Source organism: Carassius gibelio, chromosome B7 (assembly GCF_023724105.1).
Source record: "Carassius gibelio isolate Cgi1373 ecotype wild population from Czech Republic chromosome B7, carGib1.2-hapl.c, whole genome shotgun sequence".
Taxonomy (NCBI): domain Eukaryota; kingdom Metazoa; phylum Chordata; class Actinopteri; order Cypriniformes; family Cyprinidae; genus Carassius; species Carassius gibelio.
Window position 1 is genome coordinate 5,597,622 of NC_068402.1, and position 19,032 is coordinate 5,616,653.

At 36.5% G+C, this 19,032-nt stretch overlaps 1 protein-coding gene across 1 annotated transcript; it reads right to left on the reverse strand.

Annotated features, from left to right (window-relative positions):
- Window positions 1-6,480: 6,480 nt before the first annotated feature.
- Window positions 6,481-17,655, reverse strand: ponzr1 (plac8 onzin related protein 1). Its single transcript, XM_052562164.1, has 4 exons — window positions 17,502-17,655; window positions 14,220-14,318; window positions 13,330-13,475; window positions 6,481-6,969 (listed from the first exon to the last, which is right to left on the reverse strand). Exons 2-4 carry the CDS (start codon window positions 14,314-14,316, stop codon window positions 6,841-6,843), a joined length of 372 nt encoding a protein of 123 aa, XP_052418124.1. The 5' UTR covers window positions 14,317-14,318; window positions 17,502-17,655; the 3' UTR covers window positions 6,481-6,840.
- Between the last annotated feature and the right edge of the window lie 1,377 nt (window positions 17,656-19,032).

A 19,032-nucleotide genomic window follows, 5' to 3' on the forward strand; every position in this document is an offset into this window, starting at 1 on the left:
TTATTATTATTATTTTATTAATAACGCAGGTAAAAAAAAAAATGAATAAAAATACGGGAGATTTACGGGAAAATACTAATACGGGAGGACGGCGGGAAAGAAGGGTAAAATACGTGACTTTCCCGGCCAAAACGGGATACTTGACAGGTATGATTATGTTATATCCGGATAACAACCGTTAATTGAATAACACACCGCTCATCCGGGTACAACGACTTGTACTATATGCATTACGAGTCACTATGCTATGTTTAACTGTTTGGCGCCATCTTCTGACTGAAAACACCTAGCCACCGCGTGCTACATTGGAAGACTTCAGCATTAATTTCAACATATATAGTAAAAAAACATATCTTAGCTGTGTAATAAGTGACATAATGTACATCTCCAGTCTCCCATGATCCTTCAGAAAACATTTTAATACGCTGATTTGGTGCTCAATAAACATTTCTTATTATTAGCAATGTTGACAACGAAAGCAACAACAACTACTATGTAAACCAAATGTATTATGTCAATTATTATAAAAAGACAGATGAATGTTTGCATTTCAATATCACTAGTCTCTCTAATTATGTAGGCTACACGTCCATAATTCTTGTTCCCAATAAGTTTGTATACTGTGGAGTTAGCTCACAGTTTAATACTGCCACCTACAGATCGAGAAATACTGAAAGGACCATCCCACGCCAATTTGAAGCCACTTTGAGAAATCAGTAAATCGAAACCAGAAGGCCCTATATATTGAAATGTTCGTGTTTGTCAACTCCTCTGCCCAGATTCTGCATAATTAACAGCGTAAACCTTCTGTAACCAGCTGTAACAAAAAAAATCCTTGGTTGAATGTTGTAGCACTGAAAGGGTTTGTTGTAAGTTTCCCCTCAGCTGTGTTTCTCAGTAAAGTCCTGGAGAGGGCGCTGACATCCCACTCAGGTCTGAAAGGACAATATGATCAATAATACTAATGATAAAGTTTTGTAAAAATTGTTTGGTTTGTCACACAATAACATTAAAATAGTTACTTATAAATAAATATAGCAACATCTCAAATATGTTTAAAATAATAATAATTACAAGTCATTATTCTAGTACACACAGGTATTCAGTTCATAGAGGAAGTGCTAATGCTTTACAGCTGTAAGATAGCTACTAGGCCTGCAGTAATAATATAAGATTAGTATGGTAGTATGATATTGCAGAGAACACGAGCATGAGCATACAGTGATAATACAGAATATAATAAAACATCACATTAAAAAAAGTCCTGATTTGTGGTGTATCCAATACTATTTCTGGGCCCCTACTCTATTTCGATTGAGAATATTATAGTATATAGTACTTAGATATCAGTATGGATATGGAGGTTAGGATCATGATTTTATCATGATTTTATCAGCAGTACTCCATCACATACTAAGCATATTATCACTATTTGTTGTCTGCTTTTTGGGATCAGACAGTGCTTTGCGACCCAGGAATGTTGATGTATAAAGATACTGCACTTCCTCAAAAAGCTAGCCTTGCAGTTTCAGTCTTGCAATAGAACTGATCTGACTTACCTGTTTTAATTAATTTCAGTGTAAGATCCAGAAGGCTCCAGTATTTAACTTTTATGCCTTTGCCAAGTGCTCATATTATTTTCATGTTTATTTTTACCTCACACGGAAAAGACATGCACTAAACTATGATGCAGTTTTTCCTCTATATTTATTTGCAATTCAAAGAAGGCATTGGGGCATTGGGGAATTCACCTGATTCTAGCTGTGGTTTGTAGCTTGTACCAAAAGTAATTGAATGCCTTTGTATGTGGAATATAGATTTGATTTTCTCTCCGGCATGATGTCAGATAGGATCGAATTCAAAACAGAGTTTCCAACATCATATAACCGCGGTGACTGTCTGGTTTTCCTGCTTCCTGTTCAAATGGAGGATTCTGCCCATTTCCATTTCTAACAAGGGAGTAGCCTTAAGTACCACTGAAACCACCAAATTCAATAATATTCGGTAAGTTACATCTAATAGCCATAAGAACAAAGGACAAGGCAAAATGCATGGAGAACTGTGAGGGAAGGGACTGATGACTATGTTTGGTTTTTGAAGGAATGGAGAGGGAGAGCAATAATGTGCAATAAAAATATAGAGATTTGAATGATGGCATTAAGATGAGAATGATGATGGAGAAATAAATGATCAGATTTGATAGAGGAAATGTTAAGTCATTATCAAGTACCGTATTTATTATTATTATTATTTCCTCATTTTGTTATTCTTTTTAATACATTTTCGTGTTATTACTAATATTTTTATATGAACATGGTTCTTATGTATGAAAAGTGCTAGTGTTGTATGTATGTGTGCATTTATAATATTTTTTATATTTTATGTTTTGATCTGAGCTGTGGAGCACTTTAAAATGTATATTGTGCATGAAAATGCTATTTATTTATTTATTTATTTATTTAAAGACTATTACAATTCTGTGGACACATGACCATCTAGCATGAAAGTGCACAAAACATGCCTTATACTGGTCAATATAATGATCAAGAGGGTTTTATTTGTCATTTTCACCAGCTAAACAAACACATCTTATATACTTTTGGTGCTTATATTTGTATTTTTACCATAAGGAGACCCATGAGAATGCTTTTTTTCTGCCTTGTCTATCCAAACAGCAAGACAAATGCTGTGACCTCTCACACATATATACCTCAGTAGCACACACCTCTTCTCACTAGTCCACAAACCCACCCCTTCCACATTAATAGCCTCAACCACGTATGCTGTGCTGCTGGGCCTCTGAAACCTGCGATGCACATTCACATCCGGCACACTGTACCTGCTTTAAACACCATCAGTGCACCACTCAACTATTCGATTCTTTAACATTTTATCTGAATAAATCATTAAAATACTTCAAAATATTCTGTCTGAAGCAAAACTTCGACTTGCATATTCAAACCCGATTCCAAAAAAGTTAGGACACTGTACAAATTGTGAATAAAAACAGAATGCAATGTATACATATATATATATATATATATATATATATATATATATATATATATATATATATATATATATATATATATATATATATATATATATATATATATATATATATATATTTTTTTTTTTTTTTTTTTTTTTTTTTTTTCAAAAGCTGATCACTTCATTTTGTTGTGGCCACAGACCGTACATGATTAATCTCAAGTTTCAAGCAAGTCACAGTTACTACATGTAAATTACATAAGATTTCATTGTTTCATTGTTGTGATGTTTATGTGAGACCTACGGCTGACAAATTAAGCGAAGCAGAACTGAAAGCTAATGTTTTACAAGATGTTATGACATGAATACCTAACCGCAAACAGTGTCAGCCAAGTCTCTAAGGCAGCCAGCTAACATACTAATTGTTGACATACCTGGAAAAATGCAGCAAAGAGTTTGAACTAATCACTTACAAATAACAGAGCAAATAAACAGTTCATCTATCATCTATTTCAAACAATCTGAATCATGCCGTGTCCTGTGGGCATGCTTCAAAGTCACCATATTGTGTACATAACGCTAGAATGCTTTTATGTACTAGAGTGTTCACGCACCATTGAAACAGATACTCACCTTCATGTCAATAACAGTCTTGAAAAGGTTTGAAAAGATATGAGGATGATAAAGTAATACAGGTTTGAAACGACATTCTAGGGTGAGTAGATGCCAGATGTTTCATTTTTGTGTAAACTATCCCTTTAAGTGAAAGTAACACTGGTAGTAATTTGAATTTAAACTATGGAAAATTACTGTACTACATTGTGGATTCAGTTTTTAGGAGAGCACATTTAGAGAACTTCTCTGCTTGTTTCTCTTGTTTCATCTGTTTTTTCCCATGCTTGAAAGCCTATTTGGTTTCTGAAAAACAAGCATATTTCCTGCTTATCCTCCTGTTTCTCTCTCCCAGGCGGCCGTTGCAGAGCTTGTGTAAGAAACTGTGGGAGTGACTGTCTATGATTACTCAGTTCCCGAGAATAATGGATGATTTGCTGGCACACCCCCAAACGAAAAAGAGAAAAGAAGAGCCACAAAGTCCATTATTAGCCTGTGAACACCAACTGTTCATGTGTGTGTTTAGAGGTTAAATGTGTTGCACAATGATGGTGCTGTGCCAGTGCTAATCTGAAAAGTAGTCAGATAAAAAAACTGAAGGTCAAATAGAGGGAAGATATTAAGCTACAATTGGGTTACAGAAACTTCCCCCACGCACTGCCTCAAGGTCAGCTAACAGATAGGACGCTGTCCAGCGATTCAGAATGCAGAAGAATAACTTCAGTTTCACACAAAATGAAACTAAGTGGTTTAACTGTTCAAACTGCATAAAGGATTAAAATGTAGGACAGTGATTGTTCTTACTAGTTTGCCTCTATCCATCAGCAAAAGCCATTTTAGTATTTTATATGAATTTAGCATATGCTGAGCCTTTTTAAATCTTTAGAGTTTAGATTTACTTGTTTGGTTCAGGGTGCAAAATGCAATCTAAGTGTTGTAGAGTTTGATCTTTTCCAAGTAATCCAATCGGGTCTTTGAAAGCAAAGACCCTCCCTAAAAAAAGCCACTTCCTCTAAAACACAGGAATGTGTGCATGCAGACCAGGGGCTAACTAGAAACATGATGTGACCTGAATGCAATGCTGTCAGATTACCTCATGTCTCATAAGAAATGATTACTGTACGAAGCGAATAATATTACTGTAACAATGCCATCTATTCTCAATATTATCCTTAATAATGCTGATGACGTTTAATGTGTGTGCACACAGGGTGCATGGAGTTATGCCAATACATGCATTGACAGGCAGGCAGGAATTCCTCTGACGAGGGATATGATTGGACACACGTGTTACGGTCCTACGACTTCCATATGACAAATACATATAATAATTTATACCACAAAACTTGGTGATTGCTCTTAGGATGTGAAGAGACTTTCAACCAGCATAACAAAAAAAATCTTTCACCTACCCTGCTTTTAAAACATATGGGTGTATAAAACATATTTCTTTATCAGTTGCCATCTTAAGATCAAAAAGATAAGACACGAGGTGATCCAGACTCCTCAGAAAACGAGATTGAGAAAGCTGATCAGAAGTTCTAATGTGAGACATGGAGAGAGAATGATAAAAAGTGTTGAGCACATCATCTATCATTCCTCAACGTCAAATATTGCTTTTCATCTGAAAGATGTATATAGTAGCAACTTTACATGGCAGCTCAATCTAATGGTAACCTAGAAAATGTGCACTATTGAAGTGTCTGTGTGGAGTGGTCATACAGATAAAAGTAATATATCTTTAGAATCTGTAAAGACTTTACATTTATTTGTGTACACTCATTAACATTAAATTTAATGTGAGTGCACTGTGCATTGTTTAAGCTGGCAGTCAGTTCAATAAAATAAAAATAAAAACTACATTTTGGATTTTTATTCAACTAAGAATTGCATGCTGCAATCTGTACTGTATTTTTACTGTAACTGACAGATTAAGGCATAAAAAAACACAACATGTGAGTGGGGAGGGAATGGGAGTCATTCTTCTGGGACTGGGATGGGTCGGATTTTTGTTTTTTGTTTTTGATGTGGGAGTGAGATGGGAGAGGTATGAAAATCCACTCACGTGTCACCCTCTTACACAAACTGTGCATATAGGGAGTGGCGGTACTCCTTACAGAGCATTTTGAAAATGCATTCATGTGTGCATTTTTTAAAGTCCTTTTCAGTCTTAACAATGTCCTGAAAAGTTCAGAAAAGAGACATTAAAAACAAAGGTTTGTCTGCAGCCAAAATCAACGGGAGCTTGACCAAAGACCTTGTGAAACACGTTGGGAGAAACGCAGTCCTCAAAAACAGAAAACAGAAAAAAACAGAGCTTGAAACTTGAGAATAAACCAAACATCACCAAGAGAATGTAAACATTTTCATAGTACTAGTAAAAGTACTGTAGGCCTCTGGGGCAAAGCATCACTATTGGACCTCATTACATATTTATGAACATTTTATGCATTTTGCAATTATAGAGCAGCATTTCCATTAGTTAGTCAAACATCATGTGCACAATCGGTGAACTGTTGCTGGGCAGCATAACGCATGTAATCCTCAGTACAAACAAAGATTAATGTTTGTAACTATATTCTACAAGTTTTACAAATATGCAAAGTATTTTGCATCGGTGAAAAACCTTATTCAAAATTCGGAGTCTTTTATTTGCATTTTGTGAACATCACCTCTATATTAAAATAATTTTTTTTACAAAGGAATATGATAACATTTTTATATACGGATGTTGTCCAAAACACCATCTATGCATTTCAAAAGTTGTTCTGTGGGAAGTGGAAGGGGAAAGAAGTGGTGATCTTGTTTTTACACCTGAGATAAAGTATGTAGTAAGCAAATTCACCAATACAAAAAATATAAGCATACCAGAACAGGTTTTCTATTAACTCATAGTTTTATTACAGGAATGATATTCAACTAATACAAAATAAATGTAATTTTGTATAATGCATTTTTACCAAAGCATAATGAAGCAATAAGGATTTTTTTTACGCTATCTGTTTTTCACATAACATATGGCTGGGTATTTTCTTATATATTTTTTTGTAACTTGTAAAGGTAGGAAAAGTTACATATATTTGTGCAGTATGTAAACAGCATAATAACAGGTAAACTTTGTGAATAACAGTGAGCATGCTATATAAAGCATTTTGATGTTTATGAATCACTACTAGGTAAAAGGCATCAGTTTTCATCACCTGCATGAACTACCATTACTCACAGCAAAGCCGATTTCTAACTACGGGTAATTTGTTGGGTGACCACAGTCCCAGAATGAGCACGAATCTTGATTTCACGAGACATCTGACACCAGGTACAAGGATAACAGAAGCAGACAGTGCAGACATCATCGCAGCAGGAACCCTGAGGAAGAAAGAGTTTCAATAATACCACTGAAATTATATTTGTAAAATATATAATAATAATTAGTTTATAAGTATTATTACTTATTAGTTTAATTAAAAACAGACAAAACAGGTTCTAGTTCTTGATTTTGACCACTTGTCTAATTGCATGACGTGTTCAAGAGGGGGGTGAAGACTTTGTACTTTAAAATAATTTTCTTTTAAGAAAGGAATATTGGGTCATTCTATAGAAACCTCTATTTTTCTGTCCCTAGAATTTACAGAAATATTACAATTTAAAAACACATTAGGGTTAAAAAATATATATATTTTAAAATAAAACAATGTGTTATTGGAACAATTGTTTTATTTTGCAGTCAAATACAGGTTTTTCTACCATTTAAAACACAATAATGTATTAATAACTATCAGATATATGACATAAATGGCATAAAAAAGCTAAATAAATATTATCAAATATATAATGAAAACAGTGGTCCCCTTGAGTTGTGTCACTGGTGTTACGGTTTTATTTTTTTTATTATTTTGAATTAAAAATCACACTAATGACATCACTTGACTTCCTCCTTCCTATTTTCTAAAGATCTAAAAAAAAAAAAGAACCATGTTAAGTCCAATGTTTCTTTTCAGTTGTCAGAAATTGTTATTTAACTCACAATTTCAAGTTGTGTTTTGTTTTCACACCTGAGATAAAGCATGTAGTAAGCAAATGTACCAATACAAAATATGTATATATATAAACATGCCAGAACAGGTTTTCTATCCACCATTTTCTTCAACGTGAAAGTAAGCCTATGGATGAGACTTCTTGTTCATTAGCTGCTTTAGGTAAATAACGAGGAGAATAACAACATGCAGTAAATGGTAAAAAGGTGAATATGCTCTTAATTAAGATAAAACATTAAAACAATATGATAAGACACATTTCAATATCAAGCAGCAAAACTAACTGTTTTGTTCAGCTAAAAATAGTTGGAAGGAGTGGACACAGATAAGACCGGAAGCCAGACCCATAGAATTTACAATAACATAGTGAAGCAAATAAGGATGTTGTTTTACACTCTCCGTTTCCCTTCCAAGGGAACTTTGAATTGTGTCCTCTAGGGGTCGCTATGGGGTAACGCCTTGTCGTGACCCGTGTCTAAAGCATACATTCAAAAAACACCAACAACATGTTGGCCAGCAACAGTTCATGACATCACTACCGGTGCAACTATAGTTTAAACAGGTGCAGAGAGAACATGTCATCCTCTTCATCTTCATTTACTGTTTTGTTGGAAGCGTTCAGCGTTTAGGTGTGCATGTTTCTCGCCAGAGGATTTGCTCTTTTGCACACGGCTCGCATGCTGTGTATGTGTGTGTGTGGTGAAGAGCAAGCATGTTCAGTTCTCAAGGGAGTTGCATGCGCTCTGCTATGCTCATTGTAATGCATTCACAGGACTACTGAGCGGGATGTGAGTATATCACCATTTCCCCGAGTTTGTAGATAGCTTTTGCATTAACTCTCGCGGGAATAGCGATGCATTCGCGGCAGAAGTTTCATTCACACATGATTTCTGAGGTAATCTAGCGATTGGGTGGAGTGTGTTTAGCTTCCATCGGAGCTGAATGCATGCCATGTCATGATGAAAACATGGAAAGGACCTGATGGGAAATTTCTCCCTATCAGTAATTTCCTTTTGTTTATATAGGAAATTAATAGGGTGGATCTCTCTGCAATTTTTTTTTTGACAGATGGTTTATATCCTTTCCTTCTTGGATATTATGCTGCACTCCGTCTTGAAAAGAAAAATCCATTCTCGTCCAGCATCCACAGATTCCAGCATAGTTGTTATGCCAACACTGAGGGATGCATGAGAATGGTTATGAGAAGATGCCACCTGTTGAAGAGACGCTGGCCTGCTGTCTCTCAATGGGGGAGGCATCTTCTCTTAAGACTTCCTTCTTGCCAAAGAGAAGGGCGTCTGCCTTATCTTCCCCTTCCTAATTCCCCTGTAACCACCATCTCTCCACCTGACCGAGGTTAGGTAGGAACTTTCTGCATCAGTCTCCTATACTGGACCTATGATGTTTGGTTGGTTCTATGACTTCATAGTAACCACCTTAGTGATGGTCCAGACTAGAGGCTTCTTCAGGTCGCTTCTTGAATGGTGCTTCTGCGAGGAAACCATGGTGGATTACTTTGCAGTGTTTTCCAGGACCTGTGTGTTTCTGTTCTTTTGTAGGGTAGGTCCTTGGTGAGCACTCCAGATGCTCAACTTGCAGTGATTACCTCACTTGTCGATGTTGTATCTAGTCGGTATGATAGCCCTGGTTCTGGCTTCATGCTTCCTGGATCACGTGGCCAGATCACAGGCTTCTGCTGGAGCCTTCTCTATCATCAGAGCCCCTTAGAATGGTATCTCTTAAATCAATGTTATGGTAACTGTGCACTTGTGGTCTTTGTAAACTTTCTAAAATCCACACAGTGGTGAGTTTGCACGCTAGTACTTTGCGGTCTTTCTAAAATAATGTATGGTGAGAGCTACACGCGGCAGCTTCATGCCCTTTGTTGAGTTGGTTAAAGCCCTGGTTCCACCTTGGGCACCACTCCACCTACCTATCTTCTGGATACTTACTTTAACAGGGTGTTGCTACTAGGGATCTGTTGAGACAGTTCCTACAGCAAGTTCATACAGAGAAAGCAGTAGCCCCTGTGTGACAGGCCAAGACTTAGTATGATGCTAGGCTCTTGGTCATATCCCCTTAAAGGAATCTATTCCTGATTCCAAGACTTGGCTCTACGCCAGGCCCAGGAGTCTGGCCTTAGGTAATTTCTGGGTTATGTAGCCTAGGCGTTTGGCTGTAGGGGATAATGTCACGGACAGCCATTCAACGTCCCAGGGGCAACTCCGTTAAAGCTTTGCTAAAGTTGGTACTTAGTGCTCACACTAAATTTTCTGGCAAGCACCCCCATCAGCATAGTGGAGTGGGTATATTGTTCCTCATAGCGACCCCTAGAGGATACTGTTCGAAGTTCCCTTGAAAGGGAACTTCTTAGGTTACTTATGTAACCATAGATCCCTGAGTAGGGAACAAGACACTGGGTCCTCTAGGTTTCTTGCCATGCTTCTGATGAAAGCTTCAGATGAAGAAGTGAAGTGATGACGTGTTCTCTCTGTGCCTATTACTCTAGTCGCACAGGTTGTGACGTCATGAGCTGTTGCCGGCTAACATGTTGCTGGTGTTTTTTGAATGTATGTGTCAGACACGGGTCATGACAAGATGTTTCCCCATAGCGACCCCTAGAGGACGCAGTGTCTTGTTCCCTACTCAGGGAACCATGGTTACATAAGTAACCTGAGATGTTTTCACATAACATGTGGCGTGCTTATTTATTTATTTTTATTTTTATAAACATTCCTCTAATTAAGTGAGAAAGATTATTTGCAAATGTTTTAGAAAATACACATACTCACTTCTACACCAATAAAATACACAGCACGCTATGTTTTAAAAACAAATAATTTGGAAATATCTAATAATTTAACATACACTGACAGTTTAATTTAATATTGCATAATTTTCGTTTGTGGACATGGTGGAAGATTGCATACACTTAATATGCTTTGAAATGGAAATAGAGATTTAAGGCCTGTTCACACCATTAACTATAACTTTAAAAGATTACTGAATCAATTTTGTTAACAAACTTTGAGGTTAACTCAAGAAAGCCTAGCGTTAAAGTTTGAAGCAAGCTTGAAAATTTAGATACGCTAGATATTACTAGCATATTGCTAAAATGATTTCATTCTAAAATGATTTCTGTAGCATTTTTAACAAATTGCAAGCATGTTTCTAGAATGATTAGTATGATACTCGGGTTGCTGTAATCAACCCTTTAAAGCACGAAAGGTTCTGATTGGATATAAATGTTTTTTTTTTTTTTGCCAGTTTAAAAAATATTTTTTGAAAGTAACTCCAATTATATCAGTACACTGTGCCATTATGGTTATAGATTTTCACATTTAGTATAATACTTTGTTACAGTAATAGTTATTGCCCTTGTTGTTAACGGGCCTCCAGCAGTGGCGGAGTCAGAGGGGTGACCTCTGACATCTGATTGGCCAACCCAGGTGCCATCCCCAAATGTAATAATTTTTAATTATAATGAAAGGAGCATTTAATTTAGCCTCAGCAAATGACATGACGCATATGGTGTTTGTGCATCGTGTTTCATCTCTTCCATTTCTAGCTTCTCAAGTACACGCTCTCATTCCACATGTTAATTTTTTTACAAAGTGAACATTTTTGAAGATTATTTTGATTATTTTAAAGGCCACTGGCCTTTAGACTCCATTATGTGCACTGAGGCATTCTTCTTACTTGGGAGAGATTATGAACTTCCTTCCTGTCATTTATGTGTGCTGTCAAGTGGCCAAGGCCAAATGGGTGCTGAAAAAAGTTTAGTTTCCTGTATTTCCTATTACATCATGATGTTAGGGTGAGGCTTAAAGGGGGGGTGAAATGCTATTTGATGCATACTGAGTTTTTTACACTGTTAAAGAGTTGGATTCCCATGCTAAACATGGACAAAGTTTCAAAAATTAAGTTGTACGTTTGAAGGAGTATTTTTGTTCCCAAAATACTCCTTCCGGTTTGTCACAAGTTTCGGAAAGTTTTTTTCGAGTATGGCTCTTTGTGACGTTAGATGAAGCGGAATTTCCTTATATGGGTCCTGAGGGCACTTCTGCCGGAAGAGCACGCGCTCCCATATAGCAGAGCACTGAGAGCACAGACATTCCCTGATCAGAGCGAGAGCGTCGCGAAATGTCACAAAAGAAGTGTGTTTTTGGTTGCCAGGGCAAGACAACCCTGCACAGATTACCAAAAAAAAAAAAAACAGCATTAAGGGACCAGTGGATGGAGTTTATTTTTACAGAGCATCAACGGAGTTGTGCAAGTGTTTTCGTTTGTTCCCTGCATTTCGAAGATGCTTGTTTTACAAACAAGGCCCAGTTTGACGACGGATTTGCACATCGATTATTTCTTAAGGATGATGCAGTCCCAAGGAAAAAGGGTCACGATCGTGTGTTGGAACCGCAGGCGGTGAGTAAAACTGCTTCAAATATCTCTGCCTCCTTGTTAGTGCATCCCCATCCCATGCCAAAAACCCGGGTTCGAGCCCCGCTCGGAGCGAGTCGTTGCTGCTGCTGCTCTCGTTCAGTTTCAGCCTCGGGATCTGATTCTGGATCATAAATAAACGGCTGAATCTGACTGTTAGCCATGGTTTGTTTTGGATGATGGTTTTTCCCTCACGATAATGTCACAGCTTCCAAACGCTCTCAACGCAAAAGACTACTGGCGCTCGTGATTCTTTAGCTCCGCCCACACGTCACGCCTCTAGGCGCTCGTGTTTTTCCGGGAAAAATCGGTACAGACTATCTTTCTCTTATGAATATAATAAAACTAAAGACTTTTTGGAGTTATGAAGGATGCAGTACTACTCTATAGGTACTCAAGATTAACAGGATATTGAGTGAAAATGAGCATTTCACCCCCCCCCCCCCCTTAACAATTTGAGTGTCCCTTTTTTAATTAACCAATAGTATTTATTTACATCCCAACCGTATTTAGATACAAGTGACAAAAATGCAATACAGGATGTCTCATTATTTCTGGTCCATTGTCCCAGAGATAATGAAAATTTTAAATGTTCCTGCTAAAGATTAACTATTCAACATCTAGCTTTAATTTAATGAGTATATATAGGAAAAAGAGAAGAAGTGTCGTTTATTGGCTAATGTGAGGGGATTATCTGGGTCTTTGATTCCTGAAAATGTCCTTAACCTAAAATGTATTTAAGAGTTATTCAAGTTATTCAGATTCAGTATGTAAAGCATTCATATGAAGCGACATTCAAAGTTGCCATACACTGTGAAATAAGTTCTGATGAATTGTCTTCAGATGGAGGCTAATGGCTACACATACCTAAAGTCTGAAGTCATACTACTCTTCAGTCATTACTGAAGGTTTATAGTGCCTCTGACAGAGATGAAATACTTTAGTGCTTTATTGTATGTTCTCAGGCTTTAATGTGGCAATACTGTAGATCCATGAAGGCAGGGCTCTACACTTACATTTTTTATGAGCACCTAGTAATGAAATATTTGTTGTTTCTATGGTGATTGTCGAAACATCTAAGACAAGAAAAACAGGAAGCTATAAGCGGTTAACCTATAATTTAATCCTCTCTGTGTGCACTTTAGCCCATTAGCTATTAGTTTTCTAGTTATTCGTTTTTCATTATCAGTCTAATACATCACCATTTTCCTAATTGTGTGTGCGTGTGTGTGTGTGTGTGTGTGTGTGAACTCACATGAATGTTATATTGCTCTCTCATCTTCTGGCGGAGACAGCAAGACACCACCCCGCAGCAGTCCAGCAGTGGCATACAGAAACACCAGCCAAACTGAGACACAGTCTGACACTGCATACAGGGGAAGCACCAAAAGGCACAGCAACCTGAAACACCAGGCATGTTTTAGTAGTGTTAAAGTCATGGCCTAGTGGTTGTGGGTTTGAATCTTGGGCTTGCAATATCATGACTTAGGTGCCCTTGAGCAAGGCATTGAACCCCCAGGTGCCGCAGCATAAATGGCTGCCCACTGCTCTGGGTGTGTGTTCACAGTGTGTGTGTGTGTTCACTGCTCTGTGTGTGTGTGCACTTTGGATGGGTTAAATGCAGAGCATGAAATCTGAGTATCGGTGATCATACTTGGCTGAATGTCACTTCACTTTAAATTTAGGTGCTGCATTTTAGCACTAACTAAATATTACCAATGATATCCGTCTGTCTGTCTGTGTATCTATCTAGGATACATACACATGTTTGATGTCATGATGTTCTACATTTGCCTTTTTAAGGAATAAATGACGACGGGCTGTTTCCTTTAAAATAATTGCACGCCTCAGAACGTTCGTCAGCCAATCAGATTCAAGCATTCAGTGGTGCCATAGTATAAATCATTATCAATCCATAAAAACTGTGGCTGAGAAATAAAAGCTGCAATAAAAATCAACTATATGATCTCATATTGTACTTTAACAGGAAGGCTGTGTCCTTTTTACTGTAAAGGACACGCTATTTCTCTGGAGCTTTGATTTCACAACATCAAAACAGGTTTAGGATCAGGTAGGATTTCTCATTCAAACAAGTTGGAACACAGAAAAGAGGACTGTGAGGTCATAGGTCAGTGGGTTACTTACAAGTGCTCATATCAGAACAGCAGTCACAGACGCCTGTAGTCCAGGTCCCAGAGGAGACATGCTGGGTCGTCACAATTGTACTTGTATGCGCTGCCATGACTGCAAGGAAGAAATGGTATTTAAACGTACAGTTTATAAATATGTGAATTTCTGTCATTACAGGTGTGTATTTTATATACACCGAATGTTATAACAAAGGTAATAAAGAGTATTTATTAATGAACACATATGATTTCTCTTCTTTGAACAACTCTTTCAAAATGAATTGGATTAGACTGTGTTTGTGTAATCCAAACTCACTCTGGAATTTTATCCCCAATTACTACTTTTCCAAATTAGGTAGTCTCCCTTTCCTGATCTGTAATTATACCACAATACTAGAATCCCTTACAATTTATCTAAATTTCATAAACAGGCATTACTTGCATGGTCATTAATTTTTAAGCACCCCTCACCGGTACTTCATTTGCAACAATCAAGACATCTTATATTAGAGAAAATATTTTTTTAATAGCAAGTTTGAGAATATTTTTTTGGTTGTTTCCCAGTTATTTAACTCGGAAGGTTAAGTTACAAAGAGTTCTTATGTAAATGTAATGTTCCTTCATTGTCATGGAAGCTCTTGCTAATGGAGCTGTTATGCTTTTAAGGGACTCATTAGATCATCCAGCACTTTATCTTAAGCTTTTCCAAAAGGAGCTTGTATCAACTCCATGTGGTGTCTTATTGGAGGGATGCGGTTGATTATATTGATTGGAAAAAAAGTATGGACTCTGCCTTTAGAATACATTATAACTAACAAGGTGATAGAAATCTCATTCAAATTGTTACACATATTTTACCCAGCTAAAAAGTGTTTTTGAAAAGGTTTAAATCGGACATAGATACAAGCTATTCTTCTTGCGCTGACTCTAATAAAACAGATAAACATATCGTTTGTCGTCACACACAGCTATTTTGGATTGAATTCTCTAATGTTATCCATCGCAGTGTGCTACAGGGTTTCTCTCTACTTTTTAAGGATGTACTGTTTGGCTTCTTTAATAATCAAAAAAAACAAAATTAATGAATATTTAATAATTAACCTACTATGACTTCTTGCGTAATTTCATATTCAATCATCAAAACCCTTTACATATTGTTTTTAAAAAAGAGGTTCATCAACAATATATCCAAACCATTAAATACTCCAAAAATCTTAAGGCTGGTAAAACTTTTTAAAAATGTTTATTTATTTTGTTAAAGCTTTAGTTTAGTATTATTTATTTTTATGTTTGCATACGTTTGTAAATGCTGCTTTGCATGTAATGCCACTACTTTGTATGCAATATTAACAATCTCTGTACTTTTATCTTTGGTACTTTGGCATTAATAAAATAATAAAACACATAATTAATCAATTCTCTTTCCGGCTCAGAATGCATTGGTTTCGCTTACATGATGAAGGAACAACTCGAAAACCTGAAAGACTCATGAGATAAACTATTCAAATCTCTTTCTGGCTCAGAATGCATTAACTGAAACAGGTGACTAATACTAATAGCAGGTCAGAACCCCCAGGCAATCTACCTCATAAACGGTAAAAAAAGTTCCCCCATTTACGCAATAAAAACGTACAATATCCTTATATTTATTTGTTACCCCTCCATCATAGTACATCCCTGCATCTTACTCAATCCTATTCCGTTATCATTTATAACACAATTGTTTATACACTTATTTATTTGCCATTTTTTTTTTTTTTTTTTTGTCTCAACAAAATATATCACTAAAACAAATTCCTTTTATGTGCAATCATACTTGGCAATTAAGCTCTTTCTGATTCTGATTCTGATTCTGATTCTGATTCTGAACGAATCACTCCCCGAGACGACTAGTTATTCCCGAATCAAATTAAAGATTCATTCCAAATGAACAAATTGTTCAAGAACGACCCATCGCTAATATGGAAACATAACAGTCAACATAACACTTTTTCACATGATAAGTACAATTTCTGTATAGCATGCAAGAAATGATCAAGTAAAAATGTTCTCATGACATTAGCACAGATTCAGCTCATGTAGCCTTACAGCCTAACCATAGGGTCTACTTCACCATAATGGTGACCTCAAAAATCAACATAAACATAAATTATTTTAAATGTTAAAAAATAACTAAACAACAAACTTTAATATGTCTTCCCCCTTTATACCAAAACCACATTTAATTTAAAAAGGTATTCTCCTGGTCTATCCCACTGCACAGTTTCAGTCAATGCAACATGAATGATTAATGTAGGCCCAACTTAACTTCAATGGTTTAAGTTAACATGTTAGAATTGTCATTTCATTTAATATAATACAATTGAATGCAAATGACAACGGAATAAAAATGTGTGATGTTTTAAGAAAGCATTACCTTCTTAGCCTCAATAGTTTTGTTGATTTTAATGAACTCATATTGATTTATAAATGTCTAAAGAATCATGTTTCACCACTGTTTCCTGAATTGGTCAGTAAGCTTGTTTCAAAGTAAAAGACCTCTTTTGGCCAATCTGCTTTCTTGCAAAACTCTGGAATGCTTTACCCACTAATTGAAAACAGAGACCAATAATGCTTCTAAAAGAGGACTTAAACAATGGATAAAAACAGTGCTCACATGAATAGTTCTTCATACCAAATTACTATTGATATTTTGTCTGATTATGTTGTTTTTGCTTTAGAGCTTATTATGTAAATAATTCTGAATATATTGTCAAATCTTCAGTTTTTTATTTGATTTGTATTTTATGGAATGCCTATATGTATTTTTTTATTTCATGCTTATAATAATAATAATCACGCATTATTTGCTAAAGTTTTTAATTAGGTTCTTCTACACATTCAGTATCCCGAAGAAGTGTACTGAATTCAGAGCGTGTTATAAACTCCCTTAAAACGTTATACAGTTTCAACTTCACAGTGCTTTGTTTACATCATGAGATTAATGAAGTGGAAAATAGTTGGTTGGACAGTTTAAGAGATAACATAAAACTTCATGGAAATGTAGGCTAGTCTTATATTACAAGTATAATGCGATTATATTTCGGATTGTGTGGTTATTGCGCAAGTAAATTGTGATAATTAAACAACCGAAACTGTTATGTGAGCGTTTCACATTTAGCACTCGATCATTTAAAGAAATAAATCCTTATTCTGCAATTAGCCTATTTAGTTAAATATTTGTTCTTCTTTCTAAAGACAAATACAGGCTAAACCGTAATGAAACATTTCGAAATTAGTAAATAAGCGAATGATGTACCTTGCTTTCAGGCTGGACTGAAAAGTGAGAAGTGATGCAGTGGTGGTCCTCGGTGGAAAATGAAACCTTTCTCAAAGGGAAACGCTTTTTTTCCCTTTTCTTTTCTTTTCTTTTCTCTTTGCCTGATTTGATTTCTGGTCAGTCAAGAGAAGGCGGTCCTTATTCATGAATTACTTGTTGAAGCTCATAAACCATTTCATCAGTGGGACAATGATATACTGATAATCAAGATACTGAGGTGAATGGGATTAGCTTTTTTTCCCTTTTTTTTAACAAGAAAAACCACAAAAGAAAAATAACTTTTGCTTTCCTTGTGTTTTTTTTATGTTCTCCACACTTTGTTCAGAGTTTAAACCACAACCACTGTGCATTAGGCTACTACCTACATACCATGTGTGTATGTTGGGGGATGTTTACCACAAGCAAAACACAAGATAAAACAAATAGGCATAAATAAGCAGACATAACATATTGATAAATAATAACAAACGTAATAAAACATAAAACAATAAACAAAAGCACCTGTTACAGTAAACGAATATATATATATATATATATATATATATATATATATATATGTGTGTGTGTGTGTGTGTGTGTGTGTGTGTGTGTGTGTGTGTGTGTGTGTGTGTGTGTGTGTGTGTGTGTGTGAATGGGAAATTAGAATCAAGTACGTACTGGATGAATACATTATAGTGTCACACTGCTATCAAACAAATCAAGAACTCTCAGTCCTAATGAATACTGTGATGGGGATGACCTCTGGTGGTGAACTGGAGAGATTGCAGTTATAGACTAGAATGTAAATTTCTTAAAGAAAATGTGAGTAGTGCTTGCAGTGGCAAAACTCGCCCCACTGCTGCTACGGTGTTGCAATGAGTTTGCTAGGGTACCCTGGATGGTTGCTAGGGCCGTTGCTAGGGTACCCAGGGTGGTTGCTAGGGTAATCGAGGTGGTTGCTAGGGTCCCCAGGATGGTTGCTAGGGTGGTTGCTAGAGTTATTGGGGTGTTTGCTAGGTTGTTGCTATGTGGTTGCTAGGGTCCTAAGGATGGTTGCTAGGGCCGTTGCTAGGGTACCCATGTGGTTGCTAGGGTGTTGCTATGTGGTTGCTATGGTACTTGGGTTGGTTACTAGGGTGTTGCTATGAGGTTGCTAGGGCTTTTTGGGTAGTTGCTTGGTTGGTTGCTAGGGTACCTGGGGTGTTCGCTATGCAGCTTCTAGTTGTCACAGATCATTACTGTAAAGTTTTATAGACTTCTTAGCCTGATTTAGAACTTAGTTAATCACTATTAGCATGTAGCTATTTACTGCTAGCATGACTAGCATGCTGGATGTCCAGTTTGTTAGCATGAGTCAAAAAAGCAAACCCCTTTGTTTCTACAATGTTCTGATGTAGAGATATAGATCTTGAAAGATGGTTGCTAGGGTACTCTGTTTGGTTGCTAGGGAGTGGCCTGGCAGCTGCCAATGGTGATACTCCAAAGGCTACTTGCCAATATAAACCAACCCACATGCCTCTACGATGATCAG